This window comes from Cupressus sempervirens, chromosome 2, assembly GCF_028749045.1.
Source record: "Cupressus sempervirens isolate cs-2001-9-10 chromosome 2, ASM2874904v1, whole genome shotgun sequence".
Taxonomy (NCBI): Eukaryota; Viridiplantae; Streptophyta; class Pinopsida; order Cupressales; family Cupressaceae; genus Cupressus; species Cupressus sempervirens.
The window spans coordinates 723,275,909-723,298,597 of record NC_143119.1 but is presented as its reverse complement, the minus strand read 5'-3'; the positions used below and the strand labels follow the sequence as shown (position 1 = coordinate 723,298,597).

Below are 22,689 nucleotides of genomic sequence, written 5' to 3'. Positions count from 1 at the left end.
AATTTTATAAGAGGAATTGGGGTAAAGGGATCGACAGAAAGAAAAAATAGTATGTCAGCAAGTTTAATCCCATATGTGACAAACTTGAAAAGCCTTACATTAGGGCCAATATTGCTTGGAAAGCTAAACTTCTTACTGCTCAGTTGAGAACTAATTCGCATTAGCTTCGTAGTAAGACCGAGGCTTCGGATGAGAGGGTCTGTACCTTTTGAAATTCTACAAATGTTGAAACAAAGCATTATTTTGTTGTCGAATGTGCTGCTTTTAGAGACAGCGGGGTCAGATTCACGGATTTCCTAACTGCTTGTTCTTGGCATAACTTATTCTACAGGGATCCCTCGTCATCATTTTATATAGGAAAATACATGATCTGCTGAAAGCGGCAGGCAGCCGCGTAGGCTATGTTTAGACTCGTGGACATTAATTTTCTTTCATTCTTTCTTTCGTTCATAATGCAATAATATTGTTATAAAGCTGATGAACCTTTGTCATCTAGATTTGCAACATACATAACCCCTTACACCACACATGCCTATCGACATAATTATAATAATTTAAGTTTTCCAGGTTCTGCTGGAAGTTGCTTCTGACTTAAAAATGAAGCCCAGTCTCACTCAGTATCTAAACCAAAAAACAACATATGTAAATTAAATATTATCATTCAATGGCTTTTGGATTTGATTAGATAACTTTAATACATTAATGTTTCACATCACTCTCTGGTCTATTATCAGAATATTTAGAGAATGCAAAGATTTTTACAAACATTCACAATATATAGGTCAAACATTTCCAAAAACACCACCTAAAAAAGGAAAATAAGATGCTTTGCTAAGCATTTCCTATAGAAAGGTTTAGTGAAGATATGCTATATGCCAGAAACCATTAGGTGAAGGATAAATAAACCTACAATATCCACAATTAGAATTCATGTACCACACAATGGATCAACAAAGTACGCACAGGTGTAACATACAATCACCTCTCCCAAAAATATTTCAGATGTATGGATGTATCCACATAATCTCAATTTCATGGATGCCCTTTCAGATGAGCAAAATTTAATATATATAATGTAGAGCGAAATGTCCTCTAGCCCCCATCAGGGGGAAGGAACTTCACAGGCCTATGGTGGCTAGGCTGTGACATTAAAAAAAATGACCTTTATGTAAATAACTTGTATCCATTTGGCCTCATGCAATAAATATTCTGGTAACCTAACTCAGTGGAGGGAAAAAATAGTTATTACATTCAGTAGAACCTTCTAATCTTTTCAATTACCTCCACACATTAAGAGTTAGGAAGCCAACAATCGCGCCTCACCTTTCCTAGTAAACTCAAATTTTCGAAGGTGCTAACAGCAGTCAAAACTTTCACTATAATCCACTCTATTACATTTGTGCGTGCAAAAAGAATCATGTGAGCAAAGCTCAAAAAACACCTTTGACTATACAGTAATAATTATACATTTCTTAGGCCATTGGACGTGACGTATTTTACAAGCCTTTGCTCGACTGCATGGGTTGGGAAAAAATATGTGAACGCTCAAGCCATACACCAGTTGGATTTCCCACAGCTCTTTTTCCTAACAAAGCAGCTCAGATCTCGGCATCAGCATCAAAAGATTGATGTTACACTAACAAAACATAATGTTCACAAAAGAATCAACCATTTTGAATATTTAACTCCGAATTGATCTTTTTCTATAAACTCTTCCAATTTACATCTGTACAGTGCTGACCAACTCAGCTATTGAGCCTTGTTACAAACTGTCCAACATTGTATTCTTCAGTATACTGTGATTGATCCCACAGTTCCTCCAAACCATTAAGCATTGATTTCAGGCCTTTGCCTGCACCTATAGCATTTACGTTGTTCGACGTTTCATCATTTTCCAGATTCTTTGAAGATGAAGCCACCTGTAAGATAGAAATGCGGATGTTAACAATCCACCACTAAACTCTGAATTGAGTAAGCTCATGACAAATGAAAAAGAAGTGAATTACCTTCCCAGCCACTGCAGATGTAGTGAACAGATCGAGTAACTGAGTCGTATCCATTGAGTTAAGACTAGCATTCTCAGAATTTATGACCGCATTAGCAACTGAGACCTTGAACTTCTGAAGACTCATGACCTTCTCTTCCAATGTTCCTCGCATAATAAGCCTGTGAACATTCACCACCTTGCGTTGTCCCAGTCTATGAGCTCTATCCATGGCCTGCAATAAGATTCACATGGTGAATATGAGGGTAGGATAATCTATAACACTGAAAGAAATCAGTTGGGAGTACTAATAATGCATTTTAATAAAGATGGAAACCAAACACTTTTTATTTCGCAAATCACCATGCCACTAGAAGGCTAGCAACACAATCTATCAAATAGCATAGAACTGGAAAGCATGAAACCAAGTTAGACAACTAGAGAAACAAGTAGAGATTACAGCAATCAGACCAGGATCTCCTTGCAACCAAAACCTAATGATCAACGAGAAAGCTTAAAACATATGGAACCATGAAACCATGTGGAGATGACTTGAGAACAAAGTGAATTCAGGCTGGAATCTCCTAACCAACACCTCATTTTCTTCTTTCATAACCAAAGAGAGTCATGTTAAACCAACTTTCCAGGACAGGACGGGGATATGTTTAAGGGGATGGAAGGAAATGTGATTAAAACAAATAGGAAACTTTAAAAGATATACTAAATTTGTAGTATTCATATAACATTATTAAGGCAATCATCATACATTGTAGAACCCCATTAAATTATACTAAAGATGAATTGAGATTTTACCAAAATTGACATACTAATTAAGAAAAAATCATTTTGCTTTCATTGTCAACGTGCATGTATATTATATTAAAAAATGCTCAAAGGCTGAGTTTTGACCACAAAATGACAAAAAACAGAGAAAATCTGCCACTGCCCCTAAGCAGCACCTGCAAATGCTGCATTAAAATTGGCTTTGAATCTAACTCGTGGCAACTATGAGGGACTGCCTTCTAATTCAATATTTATAGTTCTCTAAGCTTGGACAACTTATTGACATATAACCTTATAGTTAAAAATAGAGTTATAAGCTTTTGCATCTGTTCATTGTGAATTTTCTACATTCAATAACAAATTAGTTTTCAACCAAGTTCATTGTATTGGCAACTTAAGTCACTTGAGCTCTAAGCAAACTAGGGTATAACGTACATTAAACAAAAAGGAGCCCCTTTGGAATATTATCTTAGTAAAAGCATAAAGAATAGAAGGATTGATGAGATAGATCTTTCTTTTACAATCATCATTCTAGGATATCAGAACAATTCTATGCTTTCAACATACCAAGATAACTTTAATTTTGAGCACTAAAATATGCCAAAATTCCAGTTTCAAAAGTACGGAATATGTAACAAAAAAAAATTCAAATAACTAAAATGTAATTTTTTTGTGAAAAGTTTCAGGTAAGTTATCCAAAAAACAACGATCTATCAAACTTATTGTGAAATTATAAAATGACAACCATATTTAATGCACATGGTTGTCACTTGTAGTTACACTTGCAAAATCTTCAATCTCATTTACTTAAAGCCATTCTAATTGACAGAAACATTTGAACCTATTTATAGTAATGGAGAATTCGTTGTTTTTGAAAACTATATGTGGTAATATATAATTAAAACTAAAGTGTCATTTTTTTTTAATATTTTATAAATCCCATTATATAAATATACACAACACTTAATATAGGACAAATCAAAGTTTGGTATTACTAGTGGTCCTTGTTCTCAGACAAAGATCTGTAGGAAGCTATCCATGCAAGAGAGAGCATCTGGCCATCCGTTAACTCAAAATAATATCATTCTGAATCACAATCAGTATGCACATGAATTAAACAGTTCCAAAGTAACCAATCCAATATTTCTCGGAAGTACTGACATGGTTTTTAGTTTACAAATACATCAAATAAGTACTGAAAATTGAAACTATAAACAAGTATATCAAAGCAACCAAAACCTACAAAACAATGTGAGGAGATTTTTCCAAATTTCTCTGATTCTTCATTATCCCTTATTTTCAATTTTGTGTTTTTATATTTACACCAAGTTTACAATGTTTTGATCCAGAATACTCACCATTAAAGCAAGAAAAATGCCTTCAGAATGCAAAATAAGAATGCCATGCTAACCAGACATCCCCTATAATGATGTCCTCAATTCCCCACCTCATCATGCTTCAAAAACAGGTTGACCTCTACAGGCTTAGGTATAAAGAATCATAGATTCCAAAACACATGGATGGCATATCTAGCAGTTACCAAACGTTTAACATTTCAAATGGAGTGGTTCAGTTGTTCTTACATTTTTATATGTATCAAAATTTCCTTTAAAGCATATTTGCCTTCGTGAGAATAGTCTGTAGTTTAAGTGTAGATATCAGCCTTTGCCAAATATGTAACCATTGATTATAATGTCATTCACATCGACTTGGAAGGAAGTTGCAGTTACCATTGCAATAACATAATAGATACCATTCACTTGAATTAAATGCACCTCTATACCACATTTCTTGCAATTTATTGTCATATATCCTTTCTGTATAAGTTGGAGAACAATGGTCAATGAGTTTAACTAAAAATCTGCACAGTTGAATTCTGACAGCAATGTCACAATTTTCATTATTTACAAAACACAATACAGCTCAGGCGTGCTCATTTTATCTTAAGTTCTTGAACACAATTTCGACGAGGTACTACAAATACCTGATCATAAATAGGTAGGCTACAAACAGAAAACATTTTAGTTCCAAGCATAACTCACTGCTGGAGCATAATCAGAATCAACACGTCTATTGACCAATGTTGAATTATTTTCTAAAATTTGAAGTCAGTTTACTGGATGTCCTTAGCTATGAATCATAAGTTAGTAAATAAATCTCTTGGAAGGAGGATAAGAGATGCCACTCTTTGGAAATCTAGTTATTCTTTCAATTCTTTGAAACATAAAGTACTTATAGTAGTGTTTAGTCAAGGTATGGCAGACAGAACAATACAGTCATTATGAACTGTCTTACTCTTTATTTTGATGGTGCATGACACAGGGATCAGTAGGGCACTTCTGATTGATATGTATCTGCCAGGATGCATTATTACATATTCATCACTCATTTCCAGTTGAAATGCAGAGAGTTAATGCAAAGTAACTTGACATGAAGATTACTTTAAACAAATCTAGCTATCCATATTAGAGCCCAGATTATCCATTTCTGGGAAGCAGGCAACCTTGCACCATCAAGCAATGGCTCAAACGTTAACTTATCGATCTTTTATAGGTCAATAATATTCATGCAACTGCAATGCTAAGCTGATGTACCTAGAAGCCTTTACAGGAGACAGTACATTAAAGCATTAGAAATTCTTACAATATAAGTTAATTTTCTAGAAGCCAAAAAATTGGAGATACCACAGGACTAAGGTTTTAATACTTCAAAATATTGTAGAGTATAACGACCTTCAAAGACCCGTTTGAAGCTTCAATTTAAATGGAAAACCTTGACCGATATAATTCTAATGCCACTTTTTCCTGAGATAAAGTTTAAAATTTGAACATCAATGTCTAAAGAGGGATTCTTCTCTCTACATGTAGGCTTCTAAGTTTCTACCTGATCAACTCAAATTTATCTTTTAATATTATAACTTGTCTTGCTAAGGAAATTAGATTGTAAAAATCAATTGTACAATAACTCCAAATTTTTTAAGAGTGCATAATGGAAAAATGAATTGCTATGACCAGGGATCATATTGAGATTTTTTTTTACATTAATTATTACATACAATTCAATAACGAAGTTAGAAGGATGGATTTCCTTGCAGGAAGTAGTTCCTACCTTTGTGTTCAAAATGTTTGGCAGTAAGTTATTTGTAAAATCCAAATCAGCTCATTATGTTCGTATTAAATGCATTTGCAGATACAGATCTGAAAGATTCTGCATCACATCACTGTTCTACTACTCACTCAAGTTTTGTGAATACAATCAAGGCACAAAAAGGAAAAGGAATTACATCCATGTCCACATAGCACCAAAAAATAAAGTCATTTTCCCCATAAATAACTCCTTATCAATGGGTTACAATGTTAATGCATTAAACTACAAACCTGATGATCTCGCATTGGATTCCAATCATGCTCCACAAAAACCACGGTGTCTGCAGATGTTAGATTCAGACCAAGTCCCCCAACTGCAAAACATTCACATAAGCCAACTCTTTTAGAATATTTGACAGGTCATGCTCATTGCATAAATCAATTGTCTTGCAGAAAAATAAAGTACTTAATAAACTCACCATGTGTTGTCAGTAGAAGAACATCGATTGTTGGATCAGAATTGAAAGTTTTTACAATATCAAACCGTTTTGACGGCTCAACAGAACCATCCAAACGCAAGTATGTCACACTGTAATTACCACGTACAAATTCATTTCACAATGTATCACCATAAAAAAATCATTTATAACTCGACTGTAATTTACATTCGAGACAAAAAATCCTGAGTACCCTATTGCCTTTACACTGTATTTCCAGTGTCCACAGACAATCTTGGCATTACAATTATATATCAAAAAGTATCCCGTAATAGATCATAAAATGAAAATTAAAGTACAAGGTCTTTCAGAGTCCAAAATCTTATTGTTAGAAAAATGATGGTCTAGTTATTTTATCCCCCCAAAACCAGCAATATAACAATTTTATAGAATACATGTAACCTTGACTAATGTGCTTCCTTTCTTGATGATAACATATTTTATCTCACAGGTACCAGTCTACAACACAGCGGTAAGTTGTGAGGCTTTCATATGGGAGGGTCTTGGGTTTGAGTCCACTAGAGCGTAACAAATAATAATAATTAATCTAAACAAATAATAATAATTAATCTTGACTTAATTACCAAAACAAAAAAATAATAATTTTATCTCACAAAGATGAGTATTTTACTAATCTAAAAAAAATGCATATGACCTTAAGATACATGAGATTTTCAGTCCATTAGATAAAACAATCAAACTCACTATGTCAAGAAAAAATATGAAGGATTAATCATATTAGATAAAACTCATTATAATAAAATAAAAAACATAAAAATAAATGTATATTTAGATTACATAAAATATTACTAGCCTTATTTGCTCAGGTTCCTCCCTGATTAGATCATATTTCATCCCAAAAAATCACTATCTCACACACATATTGATCATCAGATAACTTAGACATTATGTGAAGGGATTCCTTTCATGATGAAATCAACAAAAATCATTAGATACATTAATAATTGACAGATACCAGAAAGACAAATAGAAAATCAAGCAAGGAAGAGTCTTAATTTTAAAATTACTAAACTAGCTTCTCGGTCAACAGCTCACTAAATGACATTTTGGTCTTCTCCAAATCTGTACATAGCGAGTCATGTATCATCCATTACTTTTTAATATTGAAAACCCAAACTAGTTGGCGACTACTATTTACCAAAAGCAATGAACTAAACTAAATGACCAGCTGTTGCTTATCATTAGTTGCAACAATCACTTGGACTTGCAAAGACAAAGTTATTCTCAAGGAGTGGATCTAACTTGTCTTAGGGACTTGAGATCTTGTCTTGGAGACTTGCCAGTGCCAGCAAGTCCCACAATGTAGATTTGGCTGTGGCAAGCATAAGTTTAAGTTAAAACCTAAGTTACCAATTTGGGTGCAGATCTGGATGCGGATACGAAATTTGGGTGCACAGATGCGCAAAAATTCCTTTGGGGGGATATATATATATATATATATATATATATACAAGAAACATACAAAATTAAGTCATTTCATAGTATGATACTTCATCAAAACATATTCAAATTGAAATTCAAAAAAGTTATTAACTGAATATTCAGTGAGTCATATCATATAGTCTATGTTCTCGATTCCAATGTAAATCAGAAAATCATCACAATTACAATTTCAAAATATAGTTAATGATTCAATGTTCATCAATCTGAATCAGAATCATATGGGTTCACAAAAAATCCTCATCATCTCCAAATCCTTCAACTGCTGCAAGTTCAAGAATGAGATAAAGAATGGTTGAATGCCCTCCTTTAGGGCTGTTTTAGGGACTAGGAGCAAAAATATATAATAAAAGAAATTGTTACTTGCACATGTTTAGATAAAAAGAAATAGACAATTCTTTTTTTCTGGGTGTGGATTCGCGGAGGCATCCAAATGCACCTAGATGCCCTGTGGGTGCCTGCCAAAAGCCATACCAGGCACCCATAGGGCACCTGCCTTTAGATCAGCATCCACAGGCCTCTGACTCCACATCCAGAGGCTGGGGTGAAGCATTTGTAACTAGAGTTAAGACCAAAAAAAACCAAAAAAATATTAAATATTAAAATTGTTAATTTTAATAACTCTGATATCATATTGTTCTGGACTACAGATCATCAGATCTTGTAAAGCATAAATATCCTTAAAAGGATTTACTTCTTATGTAACCTTATATGTCTGATCAAATCGGCATCTTTCCTCGGAACCATTCAAATGTTCTAATTGTAAATCTGGGAGACGCCAATCTTGGCAACATATTTAGGAATTTGTATAGAGGGCCGACCTAGTGAGAGTCATGTCCTTTCTAAGGACATGCCTCTTGGGTGCCTTATAAGTAAGAGATAGGAATGTGGATAAAGGGCACACAAATACAAGAAGTCTACTCCTTTAGCATTTCCTGCCTCATACGAATTACTAGCAGAATTAATTATATTATTGCAGAACTATACATCAGCCTAAGGATACTTTATCTACTGCATAGGATTGATATAGATCATCTTCAGAAAAGTAAATAGAGGCATATATCAGTTTTGATTGTTCAGAATTTGTAGAAAATTTACATGGTATCGGAGCTTTGGTAGTTGAACCTAGGCTTTGCAAATTAACAATCAGACTTTAAATATCTAGCAACATAATTTCACCTTCAATGGCGAGCGCAATCAAATCTGAGGACAGGTTTGATGGAAAAGAACACTTTGTTGCTTGGAAATTCAGAATCATGACGATTCTTGAAGACAATGATGTAAAGCAGTTTGTTGATAAAAAATCGAAGCAACCTAATGTTGATCCTCATAAAACTATCTGGAGTAAAGGAAACAGGAGAGCCATGCAAATCATATAAGATGGAGTGAAAAATAAAATAGTACCTATGCTAATGAAACATCAAACAGCATTTAATATGATGAAGGCATTCTTAAATGCATATGAGGTTAACAATGCAACTAGAACCCTTGCACTAAAAATGCAACTAAATCATATACAGATAAAGAAGGGAGAATCTATGAATTCATACTTCCTAAGGATGGCTAGTCTAAGAGATGAACTTGCAAGTATAGGGACCATAATTGAAGACAAAGAGCTAAAACTTATGGCAATAGATGGGTTATCGGATTTATGGGAAACGTTCTCACAAGGAATAAGTGCTAGAGACAATCTTCTTGACTTCTATAAACTTAAAGGAGATTGCCTTCAAGAAGTATCTAGGAAACTTAAGAAACGAGAAAAATTGAAAACTAAAGATGAAGAACTTCATTTTCTCAACACAAGTTCCTATAAAGGTAAGAAGAAACACTTCAAGAAGAAAGGTATTCAAAGAAATGACAAACCTAAGAAAGATTTATCCAAAATAAAATGCTTCAAATGTAAAAAATTTGGACATTGTAGATCTAATTGCCCTGAGAATACAAAGCAGCAAGTAAATTGTACAAATGTTGCCAGGAAAGAAGAAAACTATGATCCTAAGAATCGTGTATTGTATTATGCACTATCAAATAAAGTATCAAGCAAAGCATGGGTAATTGATAATGGATCATCTCAACAAATTACAAAATACAAAGAAGTACTAGATTCAATATCATAAGAAGTTGATGGCGAAGTTACCATCGGTGCTAATTCCTCTCATTCAGTCAAAGGAATTGGGAATTGCACCTTGAAACTGAAGTCAAGTATTTCTCTACATTGCAAAAGAGTACTCTATGTACCAAGAATAAAGAGGAATCTAATCTCAGTTACAACACTTGAAGATGATAGACATAATGTTACATTCATGGATGGTAATATAATGACTGGTCTAAGAACTCTTCATTTAAGAAATCAAAGTTGATTGGTCAAAGAAAAGGATTCTTGTATGAATTAAATACAGAACCTAGCCAACCTATTCAAGCCTTAATTCATGAAGTTGCTGATATAAATGAAATATGGCAAAAAAGGTTAGGGCATCTAAATTTCAAAGCCTTATCGATTATGGAGAAGATGGTTATTGGTTTACCTAAGTTGAATAAAGATCATTCAAGCATATGCAAAGGATGCGCCTTGGGTAAGAACACCAAAAGTCCATTTCATGATAGCACTAGAAAAACTAACAATGTTTTGGAATTAGTCCACTTAGATTTATGTGGACCTATGTTTGTTCTTTCTCTTGGAGGATTCTGGTACTATATACTTTTTATAGATGACTTCTTTAGGAAAACTTGGATTTACTTCTTAAAATGTTAAGAATCAGAAAAAATCCTTAAGAGATTTATAGAATTCAAAACCCTAACTGAAAACTTATCAGGACATAAAATTAAAACTCTTAGGGCTGATAATGGAGGGGAATATACTTCAGATTTGTTTAAAGAGTTTTGTAAAGAAGCAGGAATTAAGAGGGAGTATATTGTTCCTTATAACCCACCACAAAATGGGGTAGCAGAAAGGAAAAATAGAACAATTTTAGAAGCAGCAAGAGCTATGATATTTGATCAAAATTTAGAATTTTATCTTTGGGCAGAAGCCTCTTGTACTGCTATCTATATTCAAAATAGAAGTCCTCACTCCCACCTTAGAAATAAAACTCCTAAAGAAGTCTTTTCTAAGGTTAAACATAATATAAGCCATCTTAGGATATTGGGTGCCCAGAATATATACATGTTCCAAAAGAAAAGAGAATTAAGTTAGAACCCTTCGAGAGGAAAGGCATTTTTATCGGGTATAGTGAAACATCTAAAGCATATAGAATTTTCATACCTAGTCAAAAAAAATTGAACTTAGTAGGGATGTAATATTTGAAGAAGATTTAGCATTCAAAAGAGCCCTAAGTTCTGAAGATCCCACACATTTACCTAGTTTTGAAGAAAATCATGAATTTGAGTTTCAGAGGGAGAACATTGAAGAAATTGAAGATGAAATTCAAAATCTTAATCTTGAGAAAACTCAAAATCCTAAGAACAGACCACTTTGGGCAATTAAGAATATAGAGGAAGAACAAGACTTTGCTGCACCATCTGTAACCTTCAAAGAAAGCAAAAGACCCAAAAGATTTTCTAATTATGCAACAAACATGAATGATTTATCGAAATCAAAACCAACCAATGTTGCAAATGTTATTAAACATACAACTTGGAAGGATGCTATGAGAGAAGAATACCAATCCATTATTAAGAATGATGTTTGGGAAATTGTTCCAAGACCTAAAGGAAAATCTGTTGTTTCTTCTAAGTGGATATTTAAAATCAAGCATGTTGCTGACGGTAGCATTGAAAAATATAAAGTCAGACTCGTAAACAGGGGATTCTCTCAGAAAGAGAGAATTCATTATGAAGAAACCTTTTCTCTTGTTGTTAGATACACCTCTATAAGGGCAATCCTAACTATTGCAACATCAAAGAGATGGAAAGTACATCAGATGGATGTGAAAACAACATTTCTGAATAGAAAAATTACAGAAGAGGTATATTTGGAACAACCTGAAGGATTTAAAGCTCATAACCCTAAAGTCTTTGTTTGCAGGCTCAAGAAAGCTCTCTATGGCCTTAAACAAGTTCCAAGGGCATGGTATGAAAGAATTGATAAGTAGCTCTCCAATTTAGGATTCTCCAAGAATGAAGCTGATCCAAATCTCTATTATAAAAAGGATAAAGATGATATGATAATTTTGATATTGTATGTTGATGATTTACTAATAATAGGTGTTGATCATCTTATAGATCAATGCAAGAAAAATATAATCAAAGAATTTGAATTGAAAGATTTAGGACTCCATTACTTCCCCGGATTGGAAGTATGGCAGAATTCTGACAGCATCATACTTAATCAAGGAAAGTATACATTAGACATCTTGAAGAGATTTGGAATGTGGCACTACAGACCTATGTCTTCCCCAATGGAGACTAATCTACACAAACTTAAAGAAGTAGCAACAGAATCACCTTCCATAGATTCTACTCTTTACAGACAGATGATTGGGTCTCTTATGTACTTGGTAAATACAAGACCTGATATTTGCTATGTTGTTAATGCCTTAAGTCAATTTATGTGTGAGCCAAAGGAGATTCACTTAGTTGTAGTCAAACACATTATGAGATACTTACAAGGCACTCTTAACCTTGGGCTCAAGTATGAGAAAGTTGACTTGGACTTACACGGGTACACAGACTCAGATTGGGCTGGAAGTGTTACCAATAGGAAAAACACTTCAATATGTTGTTTCAGTTTAGGCTTAGCGATGATATCTTGGATATACAGAACACAAACATTAGTAGCATAGAGTTCCACAAAAGTTGAATACATTGCTGCAACAATGGCCTTTCGTGAGGCAGTTTGGCTTAGAAAGTTACTTGTGGGATTATTTGGTTAACCCATGAATCCCACTATTATTCATTGTGATAATTAGAGTTCCATCAAGCTTTTTGTGAATCTGGATTTTCATGACAAGTCCAAGCATATTGAAATTCCTTACCATTATGTAAGAGATATGGTAGATAGGAATACTGTAAAATTAGAATACATTTGCACTGCAAATCAGACAGCAGATATTCTAACCAAACGTCTCTCACAAGTGAAGACAGATCACTTTAGGAAAAGACTTGGTATGGTTAAATTATAATACATTTGTATTCTTTAAATTATTAATAAAATATTTTTTATTGTCAGGCTATTGACTGTGATGGGTTTCACCATTTGTATTCATTATTTAAGAAGTGACGATCTCTGGGATAATGAACACTTGTATAAAAGACATTATGAGAGATGACGATCTCTTAGATGATGTACTAAACAATAGAAAACTATTGTCAGATCTGAACGAGTTCAAGATCACATTGTGATATAAACATTTCTATGCCTATGAGTCACAACTTGGATAAAGGACGAATTTAATCATTCTTTCGATTTTATCCTGTGAACTAATAGATCTTAACTCAAGATCATATTGTGATATAGGTCTGCCAGTACCTATGAGTCACAACTTGGATAAAAGAAGAATTTAATCATTCTCCAAATTTTATCCTGTATATTGCATTTCGTGCAATACTGTTATCACAAGTATATGTGATAAGTCATATCACAAGCATAGTAATATGACTTAGTATCATGTGTTCTATGATACCATATGCTTAGAAGATTCAGATAGATATAAAGTATCAATCTATGCTTATTCATCTTGATTGATGGTACTAGATATGTTATCTCTAAATATGATTGTCAAGTTAAGAGGGAGTGTTACTATTTCTCTAATATCATATTGTTTTGGACTACAAATCTTCAGATCTTATAACCTAAAAAGGATTTACCTCTTATGTAACCTTATATGTTTGATCAAATTGGCATCTTTCCTTGGAACCATTCAAATGTTCTAATCATAAATCCGGGAGACGCCACCTTGGCAACATAGTTAGGAATTTGTATAGAGGGCCAACCTAGCAAGAGTCATCTCCTTTCTAAGGACATGCCTCTTGGGTGCCTTTTAAGAGATAGGAATGTGGATAAAGGACACACAAATACAAGAAGTCTGCTCCTTTAGCATTCCCTGCCTCATACGAATTACTAGCAGAATTAATTATCCTATTGCAGAACTATACATCAGCATAAGGATACTGTATCTACTGCATAGGATCGATATAGATCATCTTCAGCAAAGTAAATAAAGGCATATATCAGTTTTGATTGTTTAGAATTTGTAGAAAATTTACAAAAGTAAAAAGACTTGAATCGTCTCCTTGACCATGAAAAGACATTCATTTTATTTTCAAACACAAGGTGAGAAAGAAATTATATTTTGAACAAAAAATATAGGTCACTGGCCAGAAAGACCAGCACTTTGTCGAGGACAAATAATGATGGAAAGTCATTTGGGCGGGTTTGTAGTAGCTGATGATGTATCCAAAGGAGCTTAAGCGGGTCTAAAAGAGCCCATCCTCGATTGGAAGCTGCCAGCCCTCATTTTGGAGCAAATTTGAAGTTTATATTTTGAGGGGTTTTATGTCTGTTTTATTTTTCTTTAAAAATCTCATTGTGTTCCACTTTTTTCTTTTATTGTAGGTTAATGGAAAATAAAAAAACCTGGCTATCAAAAAATCAAACCTAAGAGCAAATTCTTATGTTTTCTTAATTCTTAAGCTAAAAACCCTCATATCATCTGCTAATAAGTTAGCCTATCAGCCTCTCTAATCACTAAAAGAGAGAGCATGCAAAGGTCTTTAAAAAATTATTATCCTCCTTTCAACAAAAACATTGTATCAAAGGTTCTATCAACAAGAAAGATCAGACCAAGATATGTATCGTTTTGTTTTTTCCAAAGACATTGGTGTCAAAAAGGGTGCCCTCTACCCCAACTTTCTTTAGATTAGCACTTGCAGCAGGAGGTGTTGTCAGGGTTATGTTGATAGGAGAAATTGTGTAAGTATTATAAAATGGTTGTATATTGTTTACCAAGTGTATAATTGTGAATATTCTGTAATTGAGGATGCTATACGAATATTATAATATATAATAATATTGAAAAAAACCAATCAATTAAAGGTAAAAATAATGTAGACCAAGGGGAAAAACAAAGATGATTAGATTGATATGTGATTTGCCCACAAAATTGACTATTTTCGAAGTAGATATTATTTTTTTGAAATTTTCAAATTTCAAGATTGTGAAGTTGAAGATTCCCTTAGTGGAATTTTATGAGGGATGTATGCATGGCCCTATGCGAAAGGTAACAAATAAGAAATCTGAAAGCTTGTGAACCAAGGAAAGAAATTTTTAAGCATTTGACACATTAATATACAACTATCAAGCAGGAACATATATATCATGACCATTGATTGGAACAATGATATATTTCTAATTATCAAACCCACAGATGTGGAATCATAGACAAAGCAGCTGAATTGTTTAGCAGAATCACTCAAAGAAATGTCATCTCCAATAATGAAATGAAATGATTGCAGGAAGTGCACATAATGAATTTTGCAAGGAAGCTCCCAAAATGCTTTGAATAAGGAAGCACTCTGGAACACATCCTAATGTTAAGTTTTGTTTTTTCCCTAAGTGCACCCACAGATGTGGAATCATAGACGAAGCAGCTGAATTGTTTAGCAGAATCTCTCAAAGAGATGTCATCTCAAAGAATGAAATGAAATGATTGCAGGAAGTGCACATAATGAATTTTGCAAGGAAGCTCTCAAAATGCTTTGAATAAGGAAGCACTCTAGAACACATCCTAATGTTAAGTTTTGTTTTTTCCCCTAAGTGCATATATCCATGCAGGTTTAGTAGATGAGGGCTGTACATAATTCGATCACATGATTAACATTGTCGATCAGTAGGTTTACATGGTTGGCCTTCATGGCCATGGTAGCTATCTTGTAGACACCCTCAACCTTTTTATTTAGATAACAACTAGACCTGCTGGGGTTATGTGGACATATTTTCTTGGTGTCAATGATCATTGCTATCATCTGAGATTACATGGATTCCGGATACTTGTTTGGATGCAGCACCTATCACATGAGAGTAGCAAACCCTGAGTCGGCAAAGTTAAGACAACGAGGCTCAAACATTTACCATGGCCGCTCTCAGAACTTGAATTTTTAATATGATCTCAATCTTGTAAAGGTAAGAAGCCTTCGAATGGAGGAGTCATATCATAGCTATTTTTCTCATCTGTTCATTTACCTAACGAATTCACTAGTCGAATAGATTGGAAAGTCTGGCATTCAGATAACGGACATTTATGTTTTCTAGATCATCTCGTCTCTCAGACTTCTTTCGACCAGATGTGTATTTTTTTCAATTTCAAAAGTGGCTCCCATATCTGATGTGTTGGCATAGCAAATGTCATCATGACCTCCCATTATCGTCCGCTCCTGTTCAAATCAAGACATGCATTCAATTATATTATCAACCACAACCAACGCTAGCTGTTTGAAAAGGAAATGGTCTATGTCATGGCAAGAAGGATCATGGTAGAGTAATTATGGTGTTCGGGTGATGTATCATGCATTCAAGTTTTCTTCATGATTGCTCTTGATCCCTATTCTTCCTATCATGGATTATGTTCTTGGTATCAAGTGCTATTGTAACATTAGTTTAGTTAAAGCCATTGTCTATTGGTATTTCCCATCACTTTTTGTGATTAGTCGATGGTTGATTCTTTTTTGGTTTGTGCAAACATTGATACTTTTCTTATCGGGGAATTTATCTTGAGATGGTAAAATTTCAGCATCACAGTGGGCGTAGCTCTCAATTCAGGAGGTAACACAGGCATGTTAACAATTATTTGTTGCTTTCTAAAGGATGTCAATCTTCCCTTTTCTGTCCTATTGTTTCTTATGTATCCTCATCCCTTAGATCACCGCTGGAAGTGTGCGGAAGTACAATCATATTGTCAGTGATATTAAGGCATTCTTTATTCTTTTAATCCTCTGAAGGCAATCACGTCAAATGTGATGGCAACTTTTAATATGCTTCATTTGGTAAAACATTTTGGGATACACTTCTTGCTCTCTAGTACCATAGAAGTTAATGGAGATCCTCTTTAGCATCCATAAATGGAGACATATTGAGGAAATGTTAATAACATAGATGTTAGAAGTTGTTACAATAAGGAAAAGTATTGATCATGGATTATCACCGAAGGGCAAATATGGGAGATTATGGTCAGACTAAGTCTAGCAAGTGCTCTTATTATTATATGAAAGCCAATCCATGTGAAAGAGATAAGTATTCTATAGTGTTTATTTTCAGAACTTTATCTCTACATATCTTTTTATGATAGATTGATTTAATCTCTAGTGGTTGCAAGAAGCAACAAGAATCATGAGATGGAGATGTTGTTTACTGAATTGAATTAAAGATACATAATTGCATTCAGATATGAAGCTCAGAGGGAGCTTGTCCTTTAGAGGGGTGCTTCATAATTAAGAGGAACTGCTTACGGAATCCCCTTCATTCTCCTTTATGCTTGTAATGCTTGTGGTATTCATGAAATTTGAGACTTAAACAGAACTAAGTATTGTCTTTTGTTATGCCTATTTCTATTCTTGTGCGAATAAATAAGATTATAAGAATCAGCGATGATAACTCTTTTGCTCTAGGAGTGATCATCATGTGAAGAGAACCAAGATGACAACACATGTCGAGAATCCATGATGATAGTTGGATGTCATTTGAGTACTTTCATGACAGTTCACATGGAGAGAATCTATGATTAAAGGCTTAGCTGGGATTCTTACAAATCTATCATGCTTACAAAATCTGTCCTGTTGAGTGATTCCATAAAGTTTTTATAAGATCCATGCAATTAAATTTTATCATTGACATTTTGGTTGCAGCCTTATGTGATTAATCAGCTAAAGATCTCTCTCAAGCTAAGAGGGAATGTTGAAGATTGTAGCTGCGATAGAGATCTTTATCTCTTGAAATAAGGACGTTATTACCACTACAGTCACCTTCAGCTGAAAAAAACACTTATGATTAAATTGTAATATTAAGTATAATGACACATTACAACATGCATTAAGGCATGGAAATACAAAGAGTTGTAATAATGAGTCACATTTTGTAAAATTAGTGAGATCTTCAGTTAGAATGTGAAGTCTCTCCTCAAGTTATATATATCACATCAAGCGATAGGCATTGTACACTTGAACTTTTATGATCAATAAAATGATAATTTTTTTTGTGTGGTTGAGTTTTTTTCTTCATTCTAGACGAGTTTTCCCTAGATATTTCTAGTGTTTGTTGTTTCAATTTTGTCTCTTTCTTATTGCTGTTTTTATCATCATTAATTTCTGGGCTCAAAATCTAACATAAGAACCTTCAGTATGTCTTGATTAATTTATCTAAATTCTTACTCCTAGATTTTTTAAAGATTAAAATAAACTTATTAATGTACAACTGGAGACCACCAAAGGTCTAAGGGACTAAAAACGTCAAAGGCCACAACCAACAATAGAAGCACCCAAACATGTCTGCGAAAAAACCATCAAAAAATCAAAGAAAGAAAATAACGAAACCGAACAAGACAACTAAATACTCCTCATAGGCAAGAAGTAATCCAGTACCAAAGGATACCATCTGAAGCAAGCTTGTACCCTAGAACGTGTTGAGGAGCCACTGGAAAGAGGGCAGCATTGCGGAGGAAGACCATTGTAAGGTCTCACAAATCTAGTGTGATCAGACGAAAGCCTGAGAGGTTGCTTCCCACTCCACGTTGGAGACGTAGGAGTGAAGGAGGTGATGAGTTGATTCAAAGGCCGAATCGTCAGGAAGAGAAGCTGCATAGTGTGATCATGCAGCCGCATGGCCTTCTGCAAATAGAGGTAAGACACCACTGATCAATGTACCTGGAAAATTAGGAGAGACCTGCACTCTCTAAACAAGCAACAAAACCTTCCTCTGGTCTCATTATAAATATGGCAAATGAACATAAAATGGGAATCAAACTCACTCGCCCCCTGGGGGCATAGACGACAAATCCTATCCTCCTGATCAAGCTAGTGACCAGTCCATATATGTAACCAGTGGGAGCCCACTCTAAAGGATCCCAGAGATATGCAAAGGGTAGAGCCCCCTGGAAGGATTCTTCCAAGTCGTGATAATATATTGCCTATAAATGTCAAGCCTAAGGTGCTCATTCAACTCCTGCCAAGACAGGAGGATGTGCGTGGGGGCACCTAGAGAAAATTGGAATGGGGGAAGGAAGTCCATCAAAATCCCAATCGGGCCAAGAAGAATGGAGGCATGAGTTAACCAGCAACGAGCTTTGCCTTTAGGATCGGAGTCCACAATCGCCTTGGAGGAACCGTACGCTAGATAGAAGTACCTATGACAACCCTCGATAGAATCCGAAAGGCACCAAAATCAATGAAGAAAACAAACAAAATCGAAGATGGTTTCTGGTCTAAAAAGACAAGCCCCAAACTCAGCCAAGATGATACTGTGGGGAGTGAACTGATGACACCTGATAATATGTCGAAGGAGGGTATGGGCTCTCAACCGCGAGCCAATCAAACTCCAAGAGAGAGGGCCCCCAAACAATCGACTTATAGAGGGCAGTCAACCTAACCAAGGAGTCCAGAAGGGATAACTTGGTCGTAGTATCTTGGAAGTGGTGCTTGAAGCAATGTCTCTCAAGCACAACTAGGGATCTAAGCCCCTTATTAACTCGCGACTACATGGCAAGTCTCATGCTGAAACAAGGGCTAGAGAAATTAACTCCAAGGTTTGTATATGAGGAAGTGATCTCAATCTCATTGCCCTGAAAGTAGAAGTGGAGGTGCAAGGTTTTCAAGTAGTTACACACCATAACCTAAGTCTTGCCCAAGTTAACAAGTTGGCGCAGGTCAAAAAAAGAGGCCAAGCCATCAAGACACCGCTAAAGCCCCTTCGCAGAAAAAGCCAAATGAACCATATCATCAACAAATAGTTAAATATAGATCTAGACCTGGTGTAAAAAGCAACCAGCACTAGGTAGCGAGACATCGTGGAGGAAAGCCTCAAGCTCATCAATATAAATGTCGAATAAGGTAGGGGAGAGACCGCAGCCCTGCTTGACACCGATGTTGCTCTGAATAGGGTGTGAAAAACTATGCAAGGTCCTAAATCTGCCCAATACCCTCTCATATAACCTCATGATAGTCGTCAATATGTGCTCGGAAATTCCGATGTCCCTAAGTCTCTAAAAGAGAGTCGTCTATGGAACATAATCAAAAGCTTTGGAAAACTCTACAAAGCAACAATAGACTTTCATCGAACGGTGTCGAACCTCCTCAATGATAGTCTACAAGGTCAAAATATGGTCCATGGTTTGAAAGTTCATAAGAAATTTGGTCTTCCCTCTAGCCTGACAATGTCATCAATCAAGATCCCTAGATTAAATAGTGTTCAACACGGTGGCATAAAGTTTGGCATTGGTATGCTCGAGCATTATAATCCTATAGTTACCGAGGTCTAAAACCAACCTAATCTTATGGATTGAATAGATAATGTAGCGCAAACAAGCGTCGAGAAAGCTAGTGCACACCACTCTATTAAACATGGCAAGAATGAAACCCAAAACAAAACTACCAAGCTTGAAGAGCTCCACTTCCTTCATCATCAACAACCCTACTACTGCTCATGCATCTAGTTGCCCCACTGATGTTGGAGACTGTGAAAAGGCGACAACGAGGCGAGGGGGTGAGGTGGAGAGGGGGATGGTCAAGGATATTATAAAGAATGGAGATGTGAGATATGAGAGCGAGATTGTTCTAAAGTTGTAAACCATCTCCAACATTTTGAAAAGGAACAATGTTCTTGTGGAGATTATTGGTGATGCTAAATAAAACAATCTGAAAATTAGCTTTGCACTACAATGATGTGCACTCTATCAAATAATAATGAAGGGGAATCCATCCAAGCATAACAAAAATATTTTTTTACACACATGTTGTAATTACAAGTGCCCTCATAGACATGTGGAATCATACACAAGGCATGTGAACTATATCGAAAATGTCTAAAAAGTTTAAAATATATTGCCCCAAGGAAATGTGATATCATTGATATCAAGATTGCAAAATATATTCAAACTGGGTTTTCTCAAGAATTCTTAGAAACTTTTAGACCAATGCAACCACCTCATTTTTTAATTTCTACAAAAATTCTTGAGTTGCAGAGAAAGCTAAACCTAGTCAACCTAACAAAAACACATTATGCTTTAAGATATAAAAGCAACCACAAAAAAAGCAAGATCAATTTTTCAGAAGAAAAGCTACTTAGATTGGAGCTTTCGAACTTTTGTCATGTAGGGTAAACTTGAAGTAGCAAAACGCATCTCTCAAAATCAATGAGCTTTTCCAAGAGAGAATTTAAAAAGTATACAAAAAATAAGATATAACACCATTTAGAAATGCAACAACAATCAAATTCCCCAATAGGAAACTCGGAAGCCAATTGGGCTTGAGCTCCTTTTTTAACTCGGAGGGTAAAGTTTGAACTAAGCAATCTAACAATAATACTAATCTAATAACAAAAAAAATTCAAAACCAAAACACAAACACAATTTTTTAAAAAGGATACTAAGTTTTTGATAAACCAAATCAATGTCACAATAATAACCACAAATTAAGGTGGATTTTGTTACCAAGTTAGCAAGGTAGCGCCTTGCCAATAAAACTAAGTTATGGTATTCATTGCCTAACAGTGAAAGTTGATAGCGGATTCATCTAGTAGTCATATGCAACTTGAAATCATTATAAATTCTTTGTCAGTCTTAAACATTCATGGCAAATTCGCTCTGCAGGACCATGGACAAATTTGCCAAAATTTTGGATGAAGTTTGCTTTTTTAAATCGAACCTGGTACGACTTAGAGTATTGTTGTACAAATTGAAAACAATTTTGGGTTTTAGTGCAACATTTTTAAAGTTTTTTTGATTATTTCTCTTTTCTATGCCATCTCTAAAGCAACCTATTGTTGAACATTAAGACCAAAACAGATGAGTTGAACAATATAATTTTATGAAGTTATAGCTTATAATTATATAAATGAACTTATAATTATATAAATGAATGCAATATGTAAAGTTCACATGGAAGACATGGAACCATTTATGCGTAGATAGGGAACCATTTACCCAACAGACTTGGAAGTCTTCATGGAAAGGATACAGTTGGAAGTTGGATGTTTGTTGGAAATAAACAACACAATATATATGAAATTTGGTACTCACACAATGGAAGGGATACAAACGACAAAGTTGGAAAGTTAAAAGTTGCGAACATACACAGTTGAAGGAATTCACAGTTGGAAGTTGCAAGGATACAAATGAAAAACTACCAAAGTTGCATCTACTATTGGAAGTTGTGTTCGCACAATGCAAACTTAGCAGAGCACCAAAGATGAATTTACATCAAAGTTACATCTATAGAAAGCTTGCATTCACACAATGGAAAGTACCAAAGGTTAGATGAAATTCAAATAACCTTCTTTGTGGTTACATGTACCAACCTTCATAGCTTTGGCCTGTGCAGTTTTTACAATTTTTTACTATTTAGTTTTACAAAATGAAATGAGATCATAATTCTTTTTTCATTTTTATTTTTTTTATTTTTTTTGCGTGTTCTTTATAGATTCAAAGAATGTCTACAAGTTCTTCTAGTGCTGAAACCCCTTGCTTCACAATAGACAAATGTTCCCCATTACGGAAATATGTGGAAATGGTTCAACCAATGTCATGTAGAGGAGGTTATATGTGGACTTGCAGCCAATACAAAGAGGACTTCAGTAGCTCTTATAGTAAAGAGAAAGCACATTTGTGCTTTATTCCTCAAAAAGGATTTAAATTTTGTACAAGGAAGCAAAGAGTTGACGAAGTGTTACCTCAAACCT

General features: G+C 34.7%; 1 protein-coding gene across 1 annotated transcript in view; it reads right to left on the bottom strand.

Annotated features, from left to right (window-relative positions):
• Positions 1 to 968: 968 nt before the first annotated feature.
• RGD3 (ROOT GROWTH DEFECTIVE 3) overlaps positions 969 to 22,689 on the bottom strand; it is a 216,116-nt gene continuing 194,395 nt past the window's right edge. The window contains exons 26-29 of the mRNA XM_089815160.1: positions 6,333 to 6,442; positions 6,145 to 6,227; positions 2,007 to 2,219; positions 969 to 1,919 (exon numbers count right to left, since the gene is read on the bottom strand). Coding sequence (XP_089671286.1) covers positions 1,746 to 1,919; positions 2,007 to 2,219; positions 6,145 to 6,227; positions 6,333 to 6,442 — 580 coding nt within the window. The 3' untranslated portion in view covers positions 969 to 1,745. The remainder of the gene's footprint in view (positions 1,920 to 2,006; positions 2,220 to 6,144; positions 6,228 to 6,332; positions 6,443 to 22,689) is intronic.